General features: G+C 51.6%; 7 protein-coding genes across 7 annotated transcripts; 2 read left to right on the plus strand and 5 right to left on the minus strand.

The window, feature by feature from the left end:
* Positions 1-45: 45 nt before the first annotated feature.
* On the minus strand, positions 46-1,755 carry N0V89_004576 (uncharacterized protein; the record flags this gene model as incomplete). Its single annotated transcript, XM_056213360.1, has 1 exon — positions 46-1,755. The coding sequence occupies one exon, from the start codon at positions 1,753-1,755 to the stop codon at positions 46-48; it is 1,710 nt and encodes a 569-aa protein (XP_056073668.1).
* Positions 1,756-5,696: 3,941 nt separating this feature from the next.
* Positions 5,697-7,204, minus strand: ERG1 (Squalene epoxidase; the record flags this gene model as incomplete). The annotated part of the gene is made up of 2 exons (XM_056213361.1): positions 5,697-6,895; positions 6,952-7,204. The coding sequence occupies 2 exons, from the start codon at positions 7,202-7,204 to the stop codon at positions 5,697-5,699; spliced, it is 1,452 nt and encodes a 483-aa protein (XP_056073669.1).
* Positions 7,205-8,130: 926 nt separating this feature from the next.
* On the minus strand, positions 8,131-9,527 carry N0V89_004578 (uncharacterized protein; the record flags this gene model as incomplete). The annotated part of the gene is made up of 4 exons (XM_056213362.1): positions 8,131-8,474; positions 8,555-9,312; positions 9,362-9,433; positions 9,484-9,527. 4 exons carry the CDS (start codon positions 9,525-9,527, stop codon positions 8,131-8,133), a joined length of 1,218 nt encoding a protein of 405 aa, XP_056073670.1.
* A 2,391-nt stretch (positions 9,528-11,918) lies between these two features.
* YSA1 (ADP-ribose diphosphatase) lies at positions 11,919-12,724 on the plus strand (the record flags this gene model as incomplete). The annotated part of the gene is made up of 4 exons (XM_056213363.1): positions 11,919-11,963; positions 12,014-12,048; positions 12,111-12,433; positions 12,486-12,724. The coding sequence occupies 4 exons, from the start codon at positions 11,919-11,921 to the stop codon at positions 12,722-12,724; spliced, it is 642 nt and encodes a 213-aa protein (XP_056073671.1).
* Positions 12,725-12,760: 36 nt separating this feature from the next.
* On the minus strand, positions 12,761-14,821 carry N0V89_004580 (uncharacterized protein; the record flags this gene model as incomplete). The annotated part of the gene is made up of 2 exons (XM_056213364.1): positions 12,761-14,070; positions 14,176-14,821. 2 exons carry the CDS (start codon positions 14,819-14,821, stop codon positions 12,761-12,763), a joined length of 1,956 nt encoding a protein of 651 aa, XP_056073672.1.
* Positions 14,822-18,271: 3,450 nt separating this feature from the next.
* N0V89_004581 (uncharacterized protein) lies at positions 18,272-19,479 on the plus strand (the record flags this gene model as incomplete). The annotated part of the gene is made up of 2 exons (XM_056213365.1): positions 18,272-18,506; positions 18,572-19,479. The coding sequence occupies 2 exons, from the start codon at positions 18,272-18,274 to the stop codon at positions 19,477-19,479; spliced, it is 1,143 nt and encodes a 380-aa protein (XP_056073673.1).
* Positions 19,480-19,755: 276 nt separating this feature from the next.
* Positions 19,756-21,084, minus strand: N0V89_004582 (uncharacterized protein; the record flags this gene model as incomplete). Its single annotated transcript, XM_056213366.1, has 1 exon — positions 19,756-21,084. The coding sequence occupies one exon, from the start codon at positions 21,082-21,084 to the stop codon at positions 19,756-19,758; it is 1,329 nt and encodes a 442-aa protein (XP_056073674.1).
* Between the last annotated feature and the right edge of the window lie 187 nt (positions 21,085-21,271).

Genomic DNA, 21,271 nt, shown 5'->3' on the forward strand with positions numbered 1-21,271 from the left:
TAAAAGTGATCACGTCTCTGGTTTTCATGTGATATGAGACGTGTCCTAAGACATTGTTCTCGAATACCAGTCCTTCACCAGATGATCTCTTGGACCTGGGCCATCCCGTCGTGGAAAGGCAGCAAAGGACTGCTCGAATACCCTCCCCAATAGCATGCCCTCATCCGATTCCTCCGAGCCCCAATATTCATGAAGTTCTTCCCCGTGCATAGTCGCGCCTATCCCTTGCAGAAGTCGATGTAGTGAAGGCTTGGGCCGCCATCCCCCTACACTCCACCAGATTTGCCGGAAACTTGAATGGGGGATGCCAGAGGATACATCTAAGGGTCGAATTTCGTTGGGTATCGTATATGCGAGTCCCCATGCTCTATGGTTGATTGGTGCCCATAGCACTGCAGCACGCAATGCATGCATTTCCGATGCAGCTTTGGCAAACGCAGATAAAAACGGCGTTATCACATGATCATTCGGCACAGCTCGAAAAGTAGTCATCGGGACATAGCTGTCGCTAGGCGCAAATTCTTGGCGGCGCTCATCATGCCAGCGTATATCCTCGTCATTGTCATCGCTGAAAGGAGGCCGCATAGTGTCTGTGATCGCGTATCCTATGTCACTTTCGCCTTGACCATCCGGCCCGCGGAAGTACCAAGAGCCTGAGGGTGTCCGTAGGTGAAAGGTGGTATTCAAGAACTCGAGGTTGGGCCAGTACGTGATTGAGGACTGACCACAGAAGAGCGTCTGATCGGCCATAACACGTAGGTCAACACGTCGCAGATTCGTTGCCAGTGTCCTTAGGCTGGTACTGAACGGGTCGTACTGAAGTGGATCTATAAATTCTGGACCAGCGCCGCGTTGTTCAGCTATGTGCTTCCACAGGGGGTTGAGGAAGTCGAGTTGCACATTCTTTAGTGACGCCGGTAGAGTAAGCTCTTGTGCCGCTGCTGCGAAGTCCTTTCGTGTAGCAGCGATACATGCGTCGTAGTCTCGCTCAAAATGCCACTTCTCCCTGTTTTCGGGCGATACCGTCTCCTCGCGTGAACCAGTTTGGCAACCCAGATATTCCAAATTTGGGCATCGGCTCGCCACATCCAACAGCACGCGCCAGTCGAGTCTTGAGTCGTAACGAAAGTCCTCTTCGTCGAATTTTCCGCTGTTGATATATTCGCTATCTTGGGGATTGCAAATAGTCAAGCTGCGTACGCAATCAAGTTGAGGTAGGCGCGAAGGACTCAGAAGATGGACTCGCCAGGCGGAGCTTACACGATGGTGACAGAAATCTGCATCCACCCACTGCACGGGAGTAACGATACACAGTTCAATCTGGCCTTTACTTTGACGGGAATCTACGAACTTGAGCGTTTGGAACACTCGATCGATCTGTTTCGTAAAGATCTCGTCTTTCTCCATCAGTTCTTCAGGGCTTTCGCGGCATGGAAAATCATCGGGGTCTTCCTCAAGATATTTCAGCGTGGGGAAAGCGGTATGGACCTCGACGTAGCGTAAATATCGGAAACGGTGACCGTTATAAGTATCCAAGAACTTGGTGAAGACATCTTTCTCGTCGTCTCCCTTGAGACGTTGGCGAAATCTGGAAGATTGCTGAAAAGGCGATTTGATGATGAAGTTTCGAAATGCACCGGAATGGTACTCAGCACTGGCCTGGAACGCGCGAGACACAAACAGCGTGCGCTTAAGAGTATTCTGGTCGAGAAAAGAGCTAATGCAGTCGATGATCTCGATAGGAAAGTCGTCCATGTTATCTGAGAGCCATAGATACAGTCACAGAGGTACTTGTGAGTCAGCAACAAGAGAGGGAGACAAAAGACTGTGTAGCATCTGACTATCCTGCTAGGTGAAATTTTTACGAGCTGAAGCTGGTGATGTTTGCCGTATTATTGATTGGCGGAGTTGCGGCACAGCTTTCAGATGGGGCAGGCGCAGCCAATCGCATGTGCAACGCCAAACGCAAGACTAGGCAGCGGCCAAACTGATGGGGGGCAGAACCTTAGACTTGGGTCGTGCCACTTCATTACCACTCACATGTCCCAGCTACCGATAATAAGCGTAATATACCAACTTTACACACATATCTTGTATGCATGTTCCGACATAGAAAAGACTTCTTGACTCAAAATTTATCGGAGACAGTAAAGCAGTTCATGAATCGACTAGATGTTTTCCTCTATCTAAGGTTGTTTTCCCTAGGCAACTCGCGTGCCTGTCTATAGCGACAAGAAAATCCACATTTTGATCTGGGTACACTGGCTTTCAAGAGGCCTAACCCACCCATGGAGCCCAACGCTTCCGTTTTGGATAAAGCACGATGCCGATACATGGAAGAAGCGGCGAATTCCGAGTACAACCACAAGACCGACATTAGTGTGCAAGATTCCATGTGAAGTGTTTGCCTCCACTAGTTTGGTTCATGACTGGTGCCATTCATTGAAGCGCAAGACAGCACATTGCATGTAAATTGCCACCCCCGATCGACTGGTCCACAAGCATAGAACGAGCATGGGCCACAATGTAGTGCGTTTTTGAGGCTTCCGAGACAAACGGACCATATCCCTTGATGCGTATGATAGTAGCAAATAGCACGTGTAATTGCGCACCTTCAATGCGAGAGCGCGGGAAGCGCAAATCCTCTTAGTCAATAGCTTTGAGAGCAGGCACTTCGATGCTCGATGTGAGCGACGAACATCAGAAGAGCTCATCATATAATACAGTGTCCTCTTCTGGCGGTCATGTCGCCCAACAGCACGCAACGGACATTTTTCCATGTCATGCACATTCCAATTCTCCAATTTCGGACGAACAGAACCGACACATGGAAGCTTTACTGTTGAGGTTCTTCAGCGAAAGCGCAATCCAGGCCGCTCATGGATCAATGAGGAAGGGTATTAAGCCAAGAGCATGCAGAGCTTGAACCAAGCTTTGAAAGCACGAAGTCGGCACATGTGCATCTCGACTTAGGATCAGCCCGATCATTCACCGTCCGGTCCAAAGACCAAGACGCAACCACATGCAAGTTGCATTCCACTGTTTCTGGACAGCGAGAACAGGCACATGTTTCTGCGATTGTATGTCTTTAGAGACAAGGCCAAGCAAACCATACTGTGCTCGCCTCTATCGTTTGCAACAGCAAGCGGCATGTCATTGAGGTCTTCTATTTTAGAAAGCCAAGAACAAAGGCACACAAAGCACTGGTCAGGTTGTCTTTGAAAATTCCAGCAGCACGCACAGACCACATGAGGTGTGGATTGTGAAAGAGAGGAAGAGGCGCATGAGTCCAATGGATGATGATTCCTGAGAGCCAGGCGCAGACGCACATCACAGTGCGTTCTGTAAGCTTTGCAGAGGAGACGCACGCAAACATGCGTGCGGTCTGCCTAGATCTGTAGAGGAGCAGAAGCGACACATCACTCTGTCTCGTTGCGGCTTTGGTCGACAAGAGCGCACAGCGCCATTTTGTCGATGAGTCTCGCTTTTGAGAGGACAAAAATGCAGATATACCGCGTTGATTTTGTGTTGGAAAGAACAACAGCCCATAATTGTGTCACCTTCTCTTTTCGGACAGAAGAGGGCACGCGAAACGTATGCATGTCTTTTTGAGGGAACAAAGCTGCTCATGCTTGCTCTCTGTGAGCGCTTTGGAGGACAGGCAGCACATGAACTCACTCGTCAGCAGATTCAGAGGTCAAAGTGCGGAGAGATATTTTAGAACTGCTCGAGGCTTCGCAAAGAGCAAAGCCGCTCATGGGTTGTCGTCTTCGCTGATTTTCGAGGAAGCACATTTGCACTACGTAGCTGGTTTTGGGAGGCAGAGCGCGGAGGCACATCACATTTTTCTTGTTCTGTTTGATCACCCTCAACCCGCACATAGAGTTATGGTGTGGTAGTTTTAGGACGGACGCGCGGCGCATGATGGTTTTCCCCGTTGTCTTTTCCAGCCAAGAGCACACTCGCACACATGGAGTGCTTCAAGTCAGACTTTTGAGAAAGGGCGCTCGCCCATTTGCGGAACAGATGCGTATTTTGGACACAGGAAGCACATTCCAGTGAGACCAAAGCACAGGGACACATCTTCGTACTGCTTTAGGGCTTCAGGAGAACAAAACCGCCCATGTCCCAAAGTTCCCTCACCTTTTAGAGAGGTGCTGCATTTTAGGATCCATCGACGTTCTTTCGAGACAAGAAACCCCAAGCACGCATAGCATTGTTGTAAATGGCTTTTCAAGAACACAAGCCAGTCCAGCCATGAATGTGAACGGCTATTATCTTGTAGCAGAGGAGCACATCGGTTGTGCCATCCTCACATTTTAGAGAGGCAGCCCCTCAACGAAGTGTGAAGAAAGAGAGTGAGAATTGAGGAGGTATATATACTCCTCGACCATCTTGTCCCACGCCGGTGGCCGAAGAAAAGTCAGGCATTCTCTGTCTCTTTTCCAATTTTGAGAAAGGGAGCCAGTCCGAGCGTATAGCTACAGAGTGCAAGCTTCAGCGGAGGAGCACATAGACATGACTTCACGAGGTTTCGGTCAAGCAAACGCCTGAAAGATGGCAGTGTGGAGAGCAAAAGTAGAGAAGCAGGAGGGACATGAAGTGGTTCTCATGTCTCTTCTGAAAAGAGCAGGAGAAGAGAGCGGCACATACTTCGTCTTCTTGGGGTTTTGTGACGACCAATCCTCCACATTCCAGGAAGGCAATTGGATTTTTGAAAAGCAGCGGCACATCGTACAGATCGCGGATGTCTTTTAGAAGCCTCTGCCTCCTCAAAATGTACATCGTCGAAGAGCAGAAAGCAGGCTCCATGCATACTCTGGTCCTGCATCTTTGGTGAAGAGGGAGAGAGAGGAAAGGCACATTCCATTGATCTTGGACCCTTTTTGGCGAGCGCAAACCCGCCCACCCATGGATTGTCGCCCTAGGGACTTTTCGATAAACAGAGTAACCGCATATGAAGGAGTCCTCCTTATGGTAGAACATAGGAAGCGACGACTTGTCCTTGTCGTGGTGGGGTTTGGAGAACAGCACCGCGCATGCACGACTCCCCAACCTTTTTAACATGTCGCCGCAACCGCGCCCACACATGTAATCGAAACCTTTCTCTTTTCGATAAGAGAATCTCACTCCCATATCTCATGAGGCTTCTCTTTTCGGAACTGCCCAGGCACGCGACCCATCTCCGGCTTCCCAGCGGCTTTTTATTTTCGATCCGAGGAAGAAGAGAGGCATATCCGTCTGTTTTCTGTACTTTTTGGACGACCAGCCAGCCCGCTCATGAAATGAGGGTGTCGCTATTTTGAACAAGCACGAGCGACCCATGACAGGGGTGCGTTTCTTCTTTTAGTGAGACAGAAGACTCGACGAAGTGTGTGGAGCGAAGACTGGAAAGGGAAGTGGTATTTATGCGTTTTCGAGGGGTGCGATGGGCGGAGCTGTGGTGATGATTATAATCGGCTATTGCTGACGATTGGGGACGTGGATGGGATGGAGAGGCATCAGTGTCCTTTCCGTGACCGAGGAACCCACACCCCTACGTCTACATAATCAATCCCACACATCCAACGCCGAACCAAATGATACTTGTCATGCAGAAGGTATTACTATTAGTTTCTATATACATAGATATCATCCCTTTCCTCTAGCGCCTTGCCGTCTTTTTCAGGCTACCGTATAAAGCCATCTAACGCAGGCTACGCCCTCATCTCCGCCAACAAGTACGGCCCAATAACTATACACGCCTTGTAGATAATAAGAACGCTTTCTACAAGGAAAACATAGGGTATCCGCCAGACAGGACCCTGCAACGCCCTACACCAAATGGCGTAGAAAGCCACCGCAAAGAAATGGTACACTAATACCCACGGGTTCTTCAGCAGTCCGGACAGTAGCCCGCACGGTTCCTCGATGCACTTCCCGCCCCGTTGGAAGTATCTGAAACATCCGTTCTGGAGCGCTGTGAGGGCAGCATCGTCGGCTGCGAAAAGAGAGTACAACGCCATGGCGAGGATATTAATGACGGATGAGCTGTCCTTGCGCACCCAATGGAAGCGGCTCATGGCGCTCAGCACAACGGATGTCTCTTCGAGATTCGGCACCGCCTCGGGTGACAAGAGGCGCGAGATGTGCACCACGTCGTTGAACGCGACCGTCATGCCGCCGCCCGTCAGCGGATGCCGCATGTTCATCGCGTCGCCGAGGATGATCATGCCGGGTGTTTTCTGCGTTGCAGGTGGCAGGAACGAGTTCGGCATGCTGCGGAGCTTGCCTTCTTCGAGGGCTCTCCGGAACGAGGGTTGCACGGATTTTGGCAACGCGGGGAGCGCGACGTTAAGCATGTGGTTTTTGATGCCACCGGCCTTTACGCTCGCGGAAGGGCAGTTTTCAGGGACGTCGATCAGGATGCGGGTTTCGTGGGTGCCGATCTGGTAGATGAGGATCGGGGGTGCGTTGCTCAGAATAACGTGACCGTGGTTTGGCCGGGGGAGGTCCGCATCGATCAGCTCCAGAGCCCAGAATTTACTCCGTACTTGTGGCGTCTTGTTGATGTAGCCTTTCCGGAACTTGCTCGCGTAGCCATCGGCGACCAATGTGAGTGCGCCAAAATAGTAGTCTGGCTTTCCTGCTGTCTGCGCTTCTACGCCTAGTATCTGATTAGTATATGAGTCCTTGACGATGTCTGTGACGGTGGTCTCGACAACTGTGACGTTGGGAGCAGCGCGCGCGGCCTCTCGTAATTTCTGGATAAAGCGGCCGTGGTGGAAGGCGCGCCCTTCTGGACGACGGTTGGATGTGGGTGTGAGATTGGATGGGTACGGAATGTGTACGTTCTCCTTGTGGAAGTCGATTTGATAGCCGTAGCAGGGTATCGCATCAATGCCCTCCAGACAATCTGCTTCTTGTTAGGCCGGTCCAATCCCGCATTGTCCTCCTGTAGACATAACGCACCTCTCAAACCCAGCTCCTCCAAAGCGCGAACCCCACCAGGCTGCAGCAGCTCCCCCACTATCCGATCTGGCTCCTTCAGACTCCTCTCCAGCAGTATCACGCTACGCCCCTGCTTGCCAAAAGCGACCGCCGCCGCGCATCCCAGTACACCCGCGCCCACAATTACAATGTCTGCCTCGTGGTGCTCTCGCCGCCGGATCTCGCGGTGGTCTCGCGTCTCGATGGCGCTGAGCGCGCCATTCTTCTGTTCCATTGGCCGTGTGCGGAACGTGGTGGAGGCTCTCCGTGTGCCCGTCGAAGTAGCAGTCGTGGTCGTCGTGGTTGACATTTCGCGTAAGAATACGTATTAATTGCTCGCCCTTCGTGTCGTGGTGGGAGTGGTGTGAGTATGCGGAATGCGTCCCCACGAGGTTGAAAAGTCACAGAACGAGGGTCCGCTAGCACGAGGCGTTCAGGGTCATGAACTCATAATTCGCCGGCAGGTGGCGATCTTAAGAAAGGACGTCGAGGCTGGCCATCGCCCGCCCTCACCGCCTCGCTTCTGCCAGGGGCCAGCCAATCAGCCGCCCTGGTGGTCCGATAGACACGTGAAAATCATTCCGCCCTCATTTCTTTCCCCAGAGTTCCGTCGGGTCGGACCATAATCAGTCGCGGTGCCCTTTGCAAAAGGAAAAATTCTACGATAAACTTCACATGCAAGAGAAACGAGTGTTGGAGAGTAATGGGTATTTTGTGGCGAGACGCGACGCCAAGCTATGCATATGGGTATTGCGCGTCTAATAGAAATTATAGTAAAGAGTAGGTATAGGTAGTGCTTCGTCGTCATGCCTACACTGAGTCCGAGACGCGTTATGTCGTCCAACGCCTCCGGTAGAAGTTGCGTAGCCGCTCGCCGTGACGCGTCGGTAGTCGTTGCCTCCACAGCCCCTCCGGTCCTTCCTGCCATGCGTCTTCCATTGTCCAAAAGGAAAGAGCTATGCAGTTGATATTCCATGGAAGCATCACGGACAATCCACACAGCGGATGGAACGCCTTTGCTGTGCAAAATGCGCCCTGTGCGCCCTCCCCACGTGCGCGCTGAGCGCAACGTTGTGTAGCGAAGATACGAGCTCACTTCAGCAACTGCCAAGCGAGCCCCGTCAGATTCTGGCTGGCCCTAAAAACCCAAAATCAACGTCCTCACATTGCCATACCCGCACCTGCCTTACTCTCGAGGTGGAGTTCATCGTCAGGTCGTGATGCATTGTTGGCATTCTGGCCGGGGTTGAGCAGAGACTGGCGGTAGTACGCATCATAAATGTCGCTGTACCGATTTTCGCCAGCAGCGCCTGGTGCAAGGAGGAGGGTCTTGCGGTTGTCATCCTTGTTGGGGAAAGGTGCAATGCCGGATTTGCGATTGGAGTCGTTCTCGATGGTGCTGTGCCGCTTTTCGCTGTAAATGCTGCTCGAACCGCTGTCGTCACGTTGGTGGGACGGTTGGTACGTCTTTGGAAGCAGCCGAACGGGAGAGGGTGGAGCAGCGTCTTGTTCAAGTCAGCCGTGTTCTCTGTGTATAGCCCATCTGCACAAAACAGGTTTTCCATGACAAGTAAATTCTACGTACCACCATCATTCAGCGTGATGCCGGGCATAGAAGGAAGAGCTGGTGAGGTAGACCCGCTAGCTGAAGGCGAAGCCATAAGGAGAGAGCCCGTTTGCGACAGGTATTGCTCGTGGACCGACACAAACGATGCTCGGAAGCCCTCTGGTTGTGGCATCGGTAGCTGCGGCGGGTTGGGCGAGTAATGCTCGAGCTTCGTGAAGCTGGAGGAGGTAGGTGACCGCTGCGAGCGCGGCGAGAGATGTCCGTCACTGTCGCCACTTTCTGAGCCACCAAATGTAGGAGACGATGGTCCTCGCGAGACGGTCGGGGAAGGAGGAACGCTCAGGTTCATGTCGACCGCTTCGCTAAGGCGATGCCTTCCAGTCAGCTCAGCGGTTGAGGGTGCCAGTCTGATAGCCGGGGGTGACTTCATTCGCGGTGGGGACTCAGACTGAGGCGATGGCAGAGTATCAGAGTCGCGGAAGCTGTTCTGATTGCGCTCTTTAGTGTGGGCAAGTGGGAGCGTAGTGACACTGCTGTTCATCGAGTCCTTGGGGTTCCCAGCACCGCCAACGAGGGTGCTGGTGCTCATGTAGGGGCTTCCAGCGACCGAGCCTGCTCTTGAAGTTGGGCGCGATTGCGCCACGCCAGCGTAGAAGCCTGCTTCCAAAGCACGGATGCCAAAGTAATCACCTTCATCCTTCTCCCGTCCTGTCAATTCCACCCTTTCTTCTCTGATGCCTGCATCTTCGTTCTGTTTCGCCACAAGTTTTTTCAACCTTTTTCTCTGTCAGTTTGTCGTGAGACACGTCTTTGGGTCCTACTCACTTCCTACGATCGAAGAACACTTTGATCAATCCAGCAAGGATTGTCAGAACCAACAGCGATACGAATACGACTCTGCGAGAATTAGCGAACAGCCGATGTGGGCGGCAGATACGCTGACATACGTGTACTTGTAGGCAAGGTCAAGGTTCCCGAACCAATTACCCATGTTGAATATTAAGATATGTAAAGATGGACTCGTGAAGCAAACGAATGACGGGAGATCCTGGACCCTTCACAGACGGGTATCACGTCTGCTATGAGGGCACGAAGCCAACACCAAGCAACGAGGCGAAGCCTTGCGCGCTAGGGGCTTCGATAGTGATGACTCGAGAACAAGTCCAGAACCGTCCGTTCGATTGCGGAATAAGTTGTTACAGGGTGCCAAATGCGTCGTGCTCGTGGGAGAACGCGGAATCGTTGTTTCAGGTGTACGCAAAAACTATCCCTGCAACTTGGGGACGAATGAAGGAGCGTGGTGGTGACGAAGCAGTTCCGCGACTGTATATTGAAGTGAGCAAAAATGAAAGAACGTGTGGCAAGGCACACTGGTCAATGAAGGCTTGACAGTCGCAGAAACCAAGAAAGAGTGAACACAGCGTGACGGATGGGGCCCAGTTCAGTAAAGAAGCAGACCATAGCCAGCCCCTCGGTATAGTGCCCATACCCTGCGCCATGGGGACGATGGCCTGTTTGGACCTTGAGCGCTTTGAGTTGCTTGCGAAACGAGGACTTGAGTTCATAGTGCATCCGCGAGCCGAGCGCTTGTGGCCAATAATTGGGCCTTTGGCCTGTGCAGTTCCAATTCTGGACAACCATTTTGTACGGTGCTAGCCGTTCTGGTGTAGAGCGTGTTTGACATTCCAATGGTTGGATGTTTGCCCAGCCGCGATGTAGAAGCTTCGTGGAAGTCGCGTGATAGTCAATGCTTCGGCTGAATCAAGTGTATGTTCTTTACGATGTTGCCTGGCTTGAGCTTGCGTTCACCATTCGCATAGACCTTTCTTCAGGTACAGTGTGTCGATTGCAATAGTTAGTCGGCAATCTGCGAGCAAGAACATGGGTGGCACATTCATCGTTCGGGCCGCAGCCCAAACGGTGATGGGCTGCAGGCGGCAGGCGGCACACCCTTGAAACGACTTGAAAGACGCAACGAGGAACAGGACAAGCGAGCGCGCTAGCTACGCCGGCGTCTCCACTCTACCTGCCTTGGCAGGGGACGATACGTTGAGGCGATAGATTCGTAAAGGAGAAGAGCGCGAAGTCTTTCCACGCTGCCACGTCAAGGGGAAAGCCTCGGACGACATCGCTTTCTCGTATTGGGGATCCTTATCTGGTCCATTCGTGACTCGCTGCATGACTCTCGCTTGTTTAGTGGACCGACTTATCGAAGCATCTCTGAAATCGCATTGGATCTATGTGAAAAGAATCTCGACAGCAGCACATGGACATAGCCGTGCAGAGCACACACCTGCCCGAAAGAGGTTGACGATTGTAGTGAGCTGTGGGTGATGAGGTCGGCACATGCATGTGCTCTGCTGTTGCACCTCTGGACTCTCAATGGCTAGTCATGTGAGCAAACCTAGAACGAACTGAGCCACAGGCCATCACGGGTATCGGTATACTTGGCGATTCGACCCATTGTCAAGACTGAGCCTGGTCACTCGGGGTCACGACGCCGCTCCATCAGACGAAGATCCCATCCAGACAGACTTGGCTTTGGCGTAAAACGTGCGAGGAGTTTTTGATGTTCAAACAACGGTGCCCTTTCGAACTAAACGCCCTTTTGCGCCCAGACCGTAAGCGATTGCCATGCCCTCCAAGGTGAGAGGCGTCTCGTATAGAAGTTAGCCTGACGGCATCATTGTCGGTGCGAAGAAAATCCGGCGGCACCGGTTACACGGCTCAGTGTCTTCGCTGAGTGTCTCCACCGTGATTGAAATGCAGGTCCAGGTGTCTGCAGCGTACTAGCCTCATCGTTAGCCTAAACAGCGGCCAAGAGCCGGTCGAGACTATCGATTTTAATATAGCAAGCTTCTAAGTACCGAGTTGAGAGGGGAATGCCAACACCGTTTTGACATCAGCCGTGTTTTCAGGTTGGCAAAAGAAAACAATGCGACGAGGCGCGGAGCGAAGCGCGTCAGAAGACTCCCGTCCGCTCGAAGTTGTTCCATGCCTGTGAATGCAACGAGGGCTCGCTTGGTTGTTGAACTTGAAACATAGCCTCCTCTATTCGTACACTGATCTGGGGTAGTCGTCGTCATCGTCCGCGGCTCGATGAGGCGCTGCTCATGACTCTACGCAAACACCGCTCTCGGCACGACGCCAGAGAACGTAGAAACGACGCATCATCAGCAGACACTGATGAGGATCTAGTTCCGTCGCGTTGCTTCTCCGAGGCTGGTGAATAGTGCATGATGGTGAGGGGGATAAGAAAGGTCGCCCACATTCTCAGTTGCGGTCGCCCTTCTTGGCGCGTGTTGAGCGCGTCCTGCCCCACCAAACTTGGGGAAAGCGTCTTCCAACCTCAGCCCAACGCATCAATTGACAGAAGGTAGCCATGGCGGCAACGAAACAGTCAAAAGTAGTCAAGGTTGAACCATTGGTATGTCGTGCACCATCCAGATCTTGAACATTGCTGAGCCTCTTCTCTAGGATCACAAAGATGCTCGTTGGGCAACTTTGGTCAAGTGAGTATTTACGTCTTCTAAAGCATGTCATGTGACTAGTCTTGACAACAGATCGTGTTCAGGATCACCTACACAGATCCTGAAGGCGTGGAACGAACATGGGAGTCAGGCGAGCGTCTCACTCGCCCAAAAGGCTCAGATATCGACGGTGTTGGCATCCTAGCAGTCCTACAGGATCCCTCGAAACCAGATGACTCTCCGCGGATCCTTCTACAAAAGCAATGGCGCCCTCCCGTCGATGCGATAGTGATCGAAGTCCCCGCTGGACTCATCGATCCGAACGAAACAGCCGAGGTGTGCGCAGTGCGAGAGCTCAAAGAAGAGACGGGCTACGTCGGCAAGGTAATGGAAGGAGACTTCGGCGTCAGCCCTATCATGTTCAACGGTGAGTGTTGCCTTCCCCGGGACGTTATGATTTGATGTTCATCAAGCGACAGATCCGGGCTTCTGCAATACGAACTTGCGCATGATTCATGTTACTGTCGATCTCTCGCTACCGGAAAACCAGAATCCTCAGCCGTCACTAGAAGATAACGAGTTCATTGAGACCTTCTCGGTCCCTTTGAGAGATTTGTGGGACGAGTGTAAAAAGTTTGAAAAAGAAGGATATGCGATTGATGCCCGAGTGGGTACAATCGCCGAAGGTGTAGAGTGTGCCAAGCGATGGAAATTGTGAAAACGCAGCAAGGCATTTGCACGATCGTATTTGCATTTAGCGATGCTGCCCTAGGCCGACGCGAACAAAGTTCAGTTCAGCGAACGTGAACGGTCCATCCGGATTTTTGATTGTCCAAGTCTTCAATGAAGACCCAGCAAAGTGGAACCGGAAGACCCCCAATCCGTCCACGCTTTCCCCTTGACTTGACGATGGGACCAGCACGGCCACTGCCGTATGCTTTCCATGCTCCTGCTGAGCATGTTTGAACTGGAACGTGTACTCCGGTATGCCTGTCCTGAACCCGTCCTCTGCTACGGTCCATACAGTAATGCAGTCAGCAGCCTCTGAGTATCGGTAAACTTTGCGCATTGTCTCCCCATGCTCTTCACTCACCGCGACATACTCCCAGTCAAATGCCTCATCTGTTGGGTACCTAGGATAAAAGGATAGCTGCACGACCTTGATCTCACCATTAGGTATCTGCCCAGCTGCGACCCACTTCCCCATCAAGCCACGAGCGACCGCTCTGGCCAGAAAGCTACCCTGCTGCCCTCCCCTCCGCACTCTTTGTACTTCCATTAACGTCTTCATGGCTTCTGTCTTGTCGCTACCGGGCTCCGTGTACCGCGCCGCGCACACGAAACCTTCTGCCTCTGAGAAACCCAAGTCGAAGCGTTCGAGGTCAAGCTCACGACTGGCTTGTTCAAGCGCGCCGAGAGAGTCGCCAAAAGGGTTATGCGGTACTTCATCTTTTCTGCCCTCTTTGAAGGTCCTTCGCAAGTCCGCATAGTATCTTCGCAGCTTAGACCTTTGTTCAACGTGACTGGGCGTGTTGGTGAGCTCAGGTAAAGACGGCGAGGTCCAAGCCTTGACGATGGCGCGCGCTTGCATCTCGAACAGAGGCCAGTAGGCACCTGGGTACCCGACAAGCCCGAGTGTGGGCAGTGATGAGTTCTGCGACAGCAAGTTGGTGTCGAGGACGAAGGGCGCTGGGGAGCATGTTGGATCGTGATCGAGAGCCATCTTGGTCTGAGGGGAGAGGAATGCAAGCGATGAAGCCGTGTCGAACCCAGTGGCTTGTATGACTGCGCACACATTGTGGACGGCGAAGTTGCCGTCATTCTTCACCTTCTGGATGGTAGCGGTGACCAAGTCTCCCTTGTCTACTTGATGGAGGCGGGACAGAGTCCCACGGACCTGCGCGATGCGTCCTGCTTTGACGAATTGTGGATAAGAGTCCCCCAAAATTCCGATCGGTGCCAGTTCGTCTGTTTCGCGAGTGTCAACATACCCTTCGTCTCCATCGCTGATGGTGTGAATCATCTTGCGTGAGGCTTTTACTTTTTCTGGAGTTACCAAGCCCACTGTAAATGATGGGGGTGGATCTAGAATTGATAATAATTTAGTAAAAGTCAACTTCTTGCGACTTCGCAAGATTTGGAGATTCTTACAGATACAGAATCACATACCACTGGGCCTGCTAGAACGGTTGAACAAGGTAAAATCAACTGGCTGGAAGGTGCAGGAGGGGGCACGCAAGTCTTGTACGAACGCTGGCAGAGCGAACATTTCGTGCGAGCTAACATGTACAATCCGAGTATTTTTCCATTCTGCGCGATGGGAGCCAGAAGATGTAGGAGAGTACTGCGCATCCGAAAGCTGGAGCGCTATCGAGGCAGCAATATCTCCGCCCGAATGTGAGCCTCCCACTACTAGTATCACGCGCTCCCTGTCTGTGGTGGGCAACCTTTGATCAATGTCCTCTAGGGTTCGGTACCGAGTGCTGTGCAGCACCGGAATGTTTAAGTCCCCGGACCGCGGCATCTTGGGGATATTATAGAATCCGGGCGCAGCTACCAGGTAGTCAAAAGTCCTACTGAATTCAATCGAGCCTCCGTCTGCGGTTGTCTCATGAAGATGCAACTTCCAGCGATTGCCGCCGGCTACGGGCTCGTCTGGTATCCGTTCCACCTTCTTGACAGCAGTGCGGAAGCATACAGTTCTCACAGGAATGTACCGCTTGAAGTATTCCTCAAGATACAGATAGACATCCGCAGCTTTGGGATAGACTGGTGAAGATCCGAGAGACTCCCACGACAGATCCGAAAAACTCATAGTGAATTTGCATTGGTTGGTCCGCATGTTCGGATTGATAATGCCACCCGGAACCCATGATCCCCCCGATACAATCTCTCTTTTCGAAGATGGTGACGTCGAATTGGCCACACTGGAGCAGCTTTCGCGCCGCGATGATCCCCGCCGGACCGGTGCCGATGATGGCGACGGATTTCGACATGTGGCTTTCTATAAAGTTAAGCCATAGAGACTTATTACTCCATGTGTTATACGTACTGGATTATGTCTCGATGTTTTTCAGGCTGTGTAAGTTCGCTTAGATCAAAAACAAGATAGAAGGTGCTTGAATGTTACGAAACGCGTTGACTAATCTCAGGCTTTAGGATACTTGCGACTGTACGAGTCTGATGTTGACGATAGAGGGATTGTCGAGATATCATAGGGTTACCCCGAATTGATCGTGTATTGAAAGCGGCACAGCAAGTGGCGAAGTGTTGCGGTTGCTGCCGACCACCTTTCGCGGACATGGATGCACTTTGCGTTGTGATACCTTCCAATTCGGTCTTTGGATAGATGTGTAGATGCAAGATTACAACGCCGAAGCCTTATTGTGGTACACTCTGCTCGTGGTGGAAGACATACAAACATTTACTGCGTGGGGAATGCCGCGTGCCTGCTGCTGACATTATGTAACTTTCGAGCTAATCTCCCACCAATGACCTGGACGTGGCGAGTAAGCTGATCTGACGAGCTCATCCTTATTCCTGCATGCTCACGAAGTTCTTATCACGAGGATATACACAGCGCATCAACAGTCGCAACCTGTAGTCACGGCCTATACTATCGCGCGAGAGAAGCCAACGCGAAAAAACACCGGCCCGTCCCTTCTGTAGTGTAGCGCCTCCACCTTGACCGGTGTATGTATTCACCCGCACTCCATCAAAATTATGGGACCATCTTGGTACCTTCACCAGTTCCCGCAACACCACTCTGATACAATCGAGAAACTGAAACGAGAGGCTGTAGAGGCCGGGTGCAAGACCGATGCCTGTGTCATTCGATACAGCTCTGATGCCATGGAATGAAATAGAACGAAATATAGAAAATGGAAGATAGATCCAGGGGCGGGAAGGAATTTACATTCTTCTTAATTGCGTGCACAAATTAGATGAGTGAAGCGATATGTATGCTAGTGCAACCGTATTAATGCTAAATCTGGATAGTGTCTTATGTTGCCATTCCAGCATTTCTACTCGTTGACTTTGAACATCGGGCGGTCCATCTCACGGTGTTATGGATGTGGAAAATCGATTCAAATGACCTGACATATAGATTAGACGGAATATACGCGTGGAGAAAATCTAAGAACTCCTATCATCTGTCGAGCTCCATGATTCTTTAGTGTACTGTTACAAACAGGTCTCACATGAACCACAAATCCCACATCTAGGCGGCACTTCTCACCCTTCATAGGCATCAAATACATTTGTGATCATTTTTACATTTTTACTTTGTAAGCTCCGCTCACAAGATCGTATTTATCCAGCGTTTTTGGAAACCCTCTCGCGCGCTTCGGTGCGACCTTATCCGTAAGCGTATGCACCTCGATCCCGAGCTCATGTCCCATTTTCATCGCTTCTAGAAAACACACCAGGTCCACACGTACTCTTTCTTTGACGTAATTGGGGGCCTGTTCCTTTCAAGGTCCTCAAGGTAGATTGCTTGCAGCTTCGGATACGCTCTGCACTTTATTAACGCAAGCGCGAACTATTCTACCTTACCGATATAATCCGCCTTACTAAGTATTACAATCGTTTCTATGTTCTCAGGATACGTCTCTTAAACATATCCCATGCAACCCTCTAGATCTTCAACTCGCTCGAAGTGAGAATATACATCAGTGTGCACTTACTCCCAATTTACTGAGAAATTCTTTCAGCGGCACATTCTTAAAATGGGGCGAACATGCAGAACAGCAGTAGCCGGAGATCGGAGAACATGTTTGTGGTGACGTTTAGAAGCCATATACGTTCCGTTAAGCATCTTGCTAAGCACTTTATAGGGCCATTTCCAAGGCAGAATGCCAAGCTAGGCGGCCGTGGCACCGCATAGAACGAATCTTGGTTCATAGAGATGACAGTGATGCCTACCGCGAGTCCAGATAAGGGTTTTCTGTTTTGCGATTTCCAGCTGAATTACAGAACTCCAAACCATGAAGTACAGGATAGAAGCTCTCGAGGGCACAATTGTTTTCACATTAGCATGCTTTGTTGGAGCGCTTCGACTTTGGGTCGTCACAAGTACGTTCGAAAGGTCCGGCCTTTAGTGCGACAGTCCAAGGCATGCATGTGTAGGGAGTTATCAGGTCAAACATGCTATGGGGAAATTAGCCAGCGTACAAACAATCGTCAGAAATTCTTGTATTGCGTCTCATAGACTTTGCTTCATGTCATTGTGCATATCGCACAGTGAGCTCATGGCAGCCTCGCTGCAACGATATCCTGAACCATGAACGCCAAGCTCTACCAGTGACGGCGACGCGTCAGCCGTTTTCATCGCAGGTTAGCAAGGAAACTTTTGAACATGCCCTCCATCCAAACAACCCAGGTAGTTGTACAGGGTATGATAGAACCTCGACACAGCCACAGATAGACGCGCCTCTCTTGTTGTGGTTGCGGATTGACTCTGGCGAACGCAACAGACGGTAGATGTGAGCAGTTGCTCCAAAGCCACGCATAGGAGCGAATTGAATAGAGACGCACTCCGCAATGCGCCATCGCTTTTCTTCTTACCAGAGCTCGTTTCTACACATCGTGCTTCTGGTGAAGCCGGTGTACTGAATGATTTCAAGAGTCAACAGGTTTGGGGCTGTATGGGAAAGTCACCCCGAGAATCGTCGTCAGCGATTCTGAAGCTGGAAAGTCTGCGCGGTGGAAAAAAAGGGTTCAACACGTATCCGCGGAGTGACGATCGTTTCAAGGGTTCGATGTTTCGAATACAGCAAAGTCATAGCTTGTGGAGATGGCCATGGTAGGTGCCCCGCAACAAACGTGCCCGCAACCAACCATACGGCAAATGATTACCGGACAGAATCCGAGACGGCGAACAACTGAGGTGGAGTACGTCCAGAAGGATTCGTTAGCGCGTGCGATGTTTGGGCATTTCAGCCATTCGTTTACGAGCTAAATTAGCTTACGTAGGTGGGACGTGGTTTGGTGATGCAGCCGCTTACGTGTCTCAGCCTCGACGTCTACCGCAACAACATTTTGGGGCTTGCTCGATGGGAACAGTGCGCACAGGCTCTCCATCGCACCCACATGCAGAAACATCGAGACGAGACATCATAGAGACTGCATGTTATAGCGATGGTATATAGGTCACTAGAATCCTCCCGATGGAGGTTCTTCACTACAGCTGTACATTCACTACTGCACAATCGCTTTTTCCATTCGCATATTGTCCAAATAAAACAATATACCTGCCTTCAATATGGTTGCCTTCTCTCAAGTCACGATGCTGGCGGCGCTTGGCTTCGCTATCCCAGCTTTGGCCCACCCAGGTCATGAGCACGAAGTTACGAACAAGGCCGTGAAGCGTAGCTTTTTGGCAAACTCACGTCGCTCGCTTGACGATTGCGCTGCCCATTTGGAAGCCAGAGGCACCCTGAAAACGGCAGCGAACCACCGCAGAGCGCTGTTGAATGACTTGCGTAAAAAGGCCCTCGGTCAGTAAATTATCCTCGGACACTGCAATGTTATAAGGCGAAGTACCAAACTGACATCGTCAAAGGTGACGGCCTCGAACGTCGCGATGCTGATACTGTGCTCAACACGACCCATCACTCAAACGTAACCGGCATCACGACTGATACCGACGCTTCCACTCTCTTCTCGAACGACACCTGCATCCTCTCCCCTGAGGGCGAGATTGGCCCTTTCTGGGTCAAGGGTGAACTCAACCGTGAGGACATCGTCGACAACGAGCCTGGTGTCGTAAACTACATGCACGCTCAGTTCATCGATATCAACACTTGCGAGCCCATCCCACAGCTTTGGTGGGACGTGTGGAACTGCAACTCCACTGGTGTCTACTCTGGAGTCCAGGACGACAGCAACGGAAACGGCGACGACGCGACAAACCTTGACAAGACCGCCCTGCGCGGCATCCAGCAGACAGACGAGAACGGTATTGCTTCCTTCCGCTCCGTCTTCCCTGGCCACTACAGCGGCCGCGCAACGCACGTCCATGTCGTTGGCCACGTCAACGCATCGCTCCTGAGCAACGGTACCATCACCGGTGGCAGCGTGTCCCACATTGGACAGCTGTTCTTCGATCAGGATCTCATCACGGAGGTCGAGTCCACGTACCCTTACAACACCAGCACCGTCGACATCACCCTCAACTCTGTCGACCATGTCTTTACCGTTGAAACAGAGGACAGCAACTCCGACCCCGTATTCGACTATGTCTACCTCGACGACTCTGTCGGCGCCGAGAGCGGTCTCTTCTCCTGGGTCACCATTGGTGTCGACCCAACTGCGTCCTACAACACCAGCTATGCTTCGCTCCTCACCGCCGACGGAGGCGTCAAGAATGAGGACTCCGCCGGTGGACCCAGCGGTGACGCTCCAAGCGGTAGCTTCTCTGGATCAATGACTGGTGCTGCGCCTACCGGCGCACCGACCTCCTCCGCTTAGAGTGGAGAAAGAAGCTTCACAATGTCCAGTGGCTGGAGATCGCAAAAGCCGAATTGCGACCGAGCTTAGCAAAGGGGCAAACCGCGTATCACTGTTGAAGTGTGACAAATCGATCACGGTTTGCAATTCGGTGCAGAGATGTGTATATAAGGGTCTTTAAGTGTTATGTAGATACGGGTTTTTAGGTGCTTTGATATCTATCAAATTAAACTGTATATATTGGGAGTGCTGAAGTCCAGATCCCGCTCGCTTGCTAGACAACTTCATCACATACACTCACAATTCTCTCACCGCATTCTCCAATGCCTCTACTTCCCCCTTTTCCCACTCTGTAACTTTGCCCTGCCATTTCCTCCCCTTGCCCCCACCCTTCGCCGTCTTCACAACGTCACGTACCTGTGCTGACAATCCTGTGACCAAATCTTCCCTCCCTTGTATCACAACCATGCCACTCGACTTCACATCCCCAGTGCACAGTACGATAACGCCACCTTGGTCGAGCGTATCCGCCACCTCAATCAAAACCCGATTGATGAAGTCCACGTCATCTTCAGGTCTATGCAGGAACGCACCACTTGAACGCTGGAGCGTCTCTTTAATCTCTCTCGCCTCGTACTTTGCAAGCTCTACTACCATCCTCTTTTCTTTCTTCCTACCTTCCGAGACTTGCTCGTTGAGGATCTTAATTTTGTCTGCAATATCTTCAGGCGCCGCACTAGTTGAGAGCGAGACGCCGATGTTCCGCAGGCCGTTGATCGACTCGGTAGCTAGCTTTAACGCGCGGTCACCTGCTGTGAAGAAAAGGCGAGAGTTGGTTCCTCTTATGGATTGTGTGTGGTGCAAGAGGATGACGCCGATGTGTGACGTCTGCTTGAGGTGCGTTCCACAGCAAGCGTTGTAATCTAGGTTACCGATCTTGATGAAGCGTACCACACCCTCCGCTGCATCGTAGTCTAAAGGTAGACTTGAGGACACTTTATCCTTCGGAGTTTCGACTGTGACTGGAAGGTTTTCGCGGATGGTGGCGTTGCACTTCAGCTGGATGAGGCTGATCTCTTCATCTGTTGGTTTTCGGGGTAGTTCGACGTAGTTCATTTCTCCTGGTTGTCCCATACTCCAACCTAGAGTTGGTAACTCCATACCGTCCATTATCGCCGAGAGTAAGTGTTGTCCTGTGTGCTGTTGCATTAGGTCCCATCTTCGTGGGTAGTCGACTGTTTGTCGCACAGTGGTGCCGACTTTCAGGGGCGTTGGCGACAGATGTATACACCGTAAGCCGTGCCGCTGAATGTTTTCGATGGGTATCGGGTTCACCATATCTGCGCCCAGTGGTGTAATTGAGCCGTGATCGGTATGTTGTCCACCGCCCTCGGGAAACAGAACTGAGTCAGCGAACTCGATCATCCATTTCTGATTTGATGCTGGATTTGTGCCTCCTTGGATCTTGGAAGGGTCGTGGGACTTTTTGCTTTTTGATTTTCCGTGCGCTTCTGGGCGAATGTATTGCTCGCATGAAAGGACTTCGGTTTCCAGGGTCTGCAGGTAAGAGTCTTTCTGACACGACAGCGCACCGACGACACTTCCAGCTCTAACGGCTGTCGCCATATTCGAGTGACGAAGACCACAGCAAAGATAGGCGCAATGTCAAGTGTAAGAGCATGTGTGTTGCGATAAGAAAGTATTGATCCGTGTATTAGTGGCGATGGCTATGCGATAGTGGGGCTAGCGGCGCTTTTAGGAATAGTCTCACCGTTTTGCGAACCCCTCCACGTCCGATAGAAGCGCGAATGAT

This window comes from Didymosphaeria variabile, assembly GCF_027946475.1.
Source record: "Didymosphaeria variabile strain IMI 356815 chromosome Unknown scaffold_3, whole genome shotgun sequence".
Lineage (NCBI taxonomy): Eukaryota > Fungi > Ascomycota > Dothideomycetes > Pleosporales > Didymosphaeriaceae > Didymosphaeria > Didymosphaeria variabile.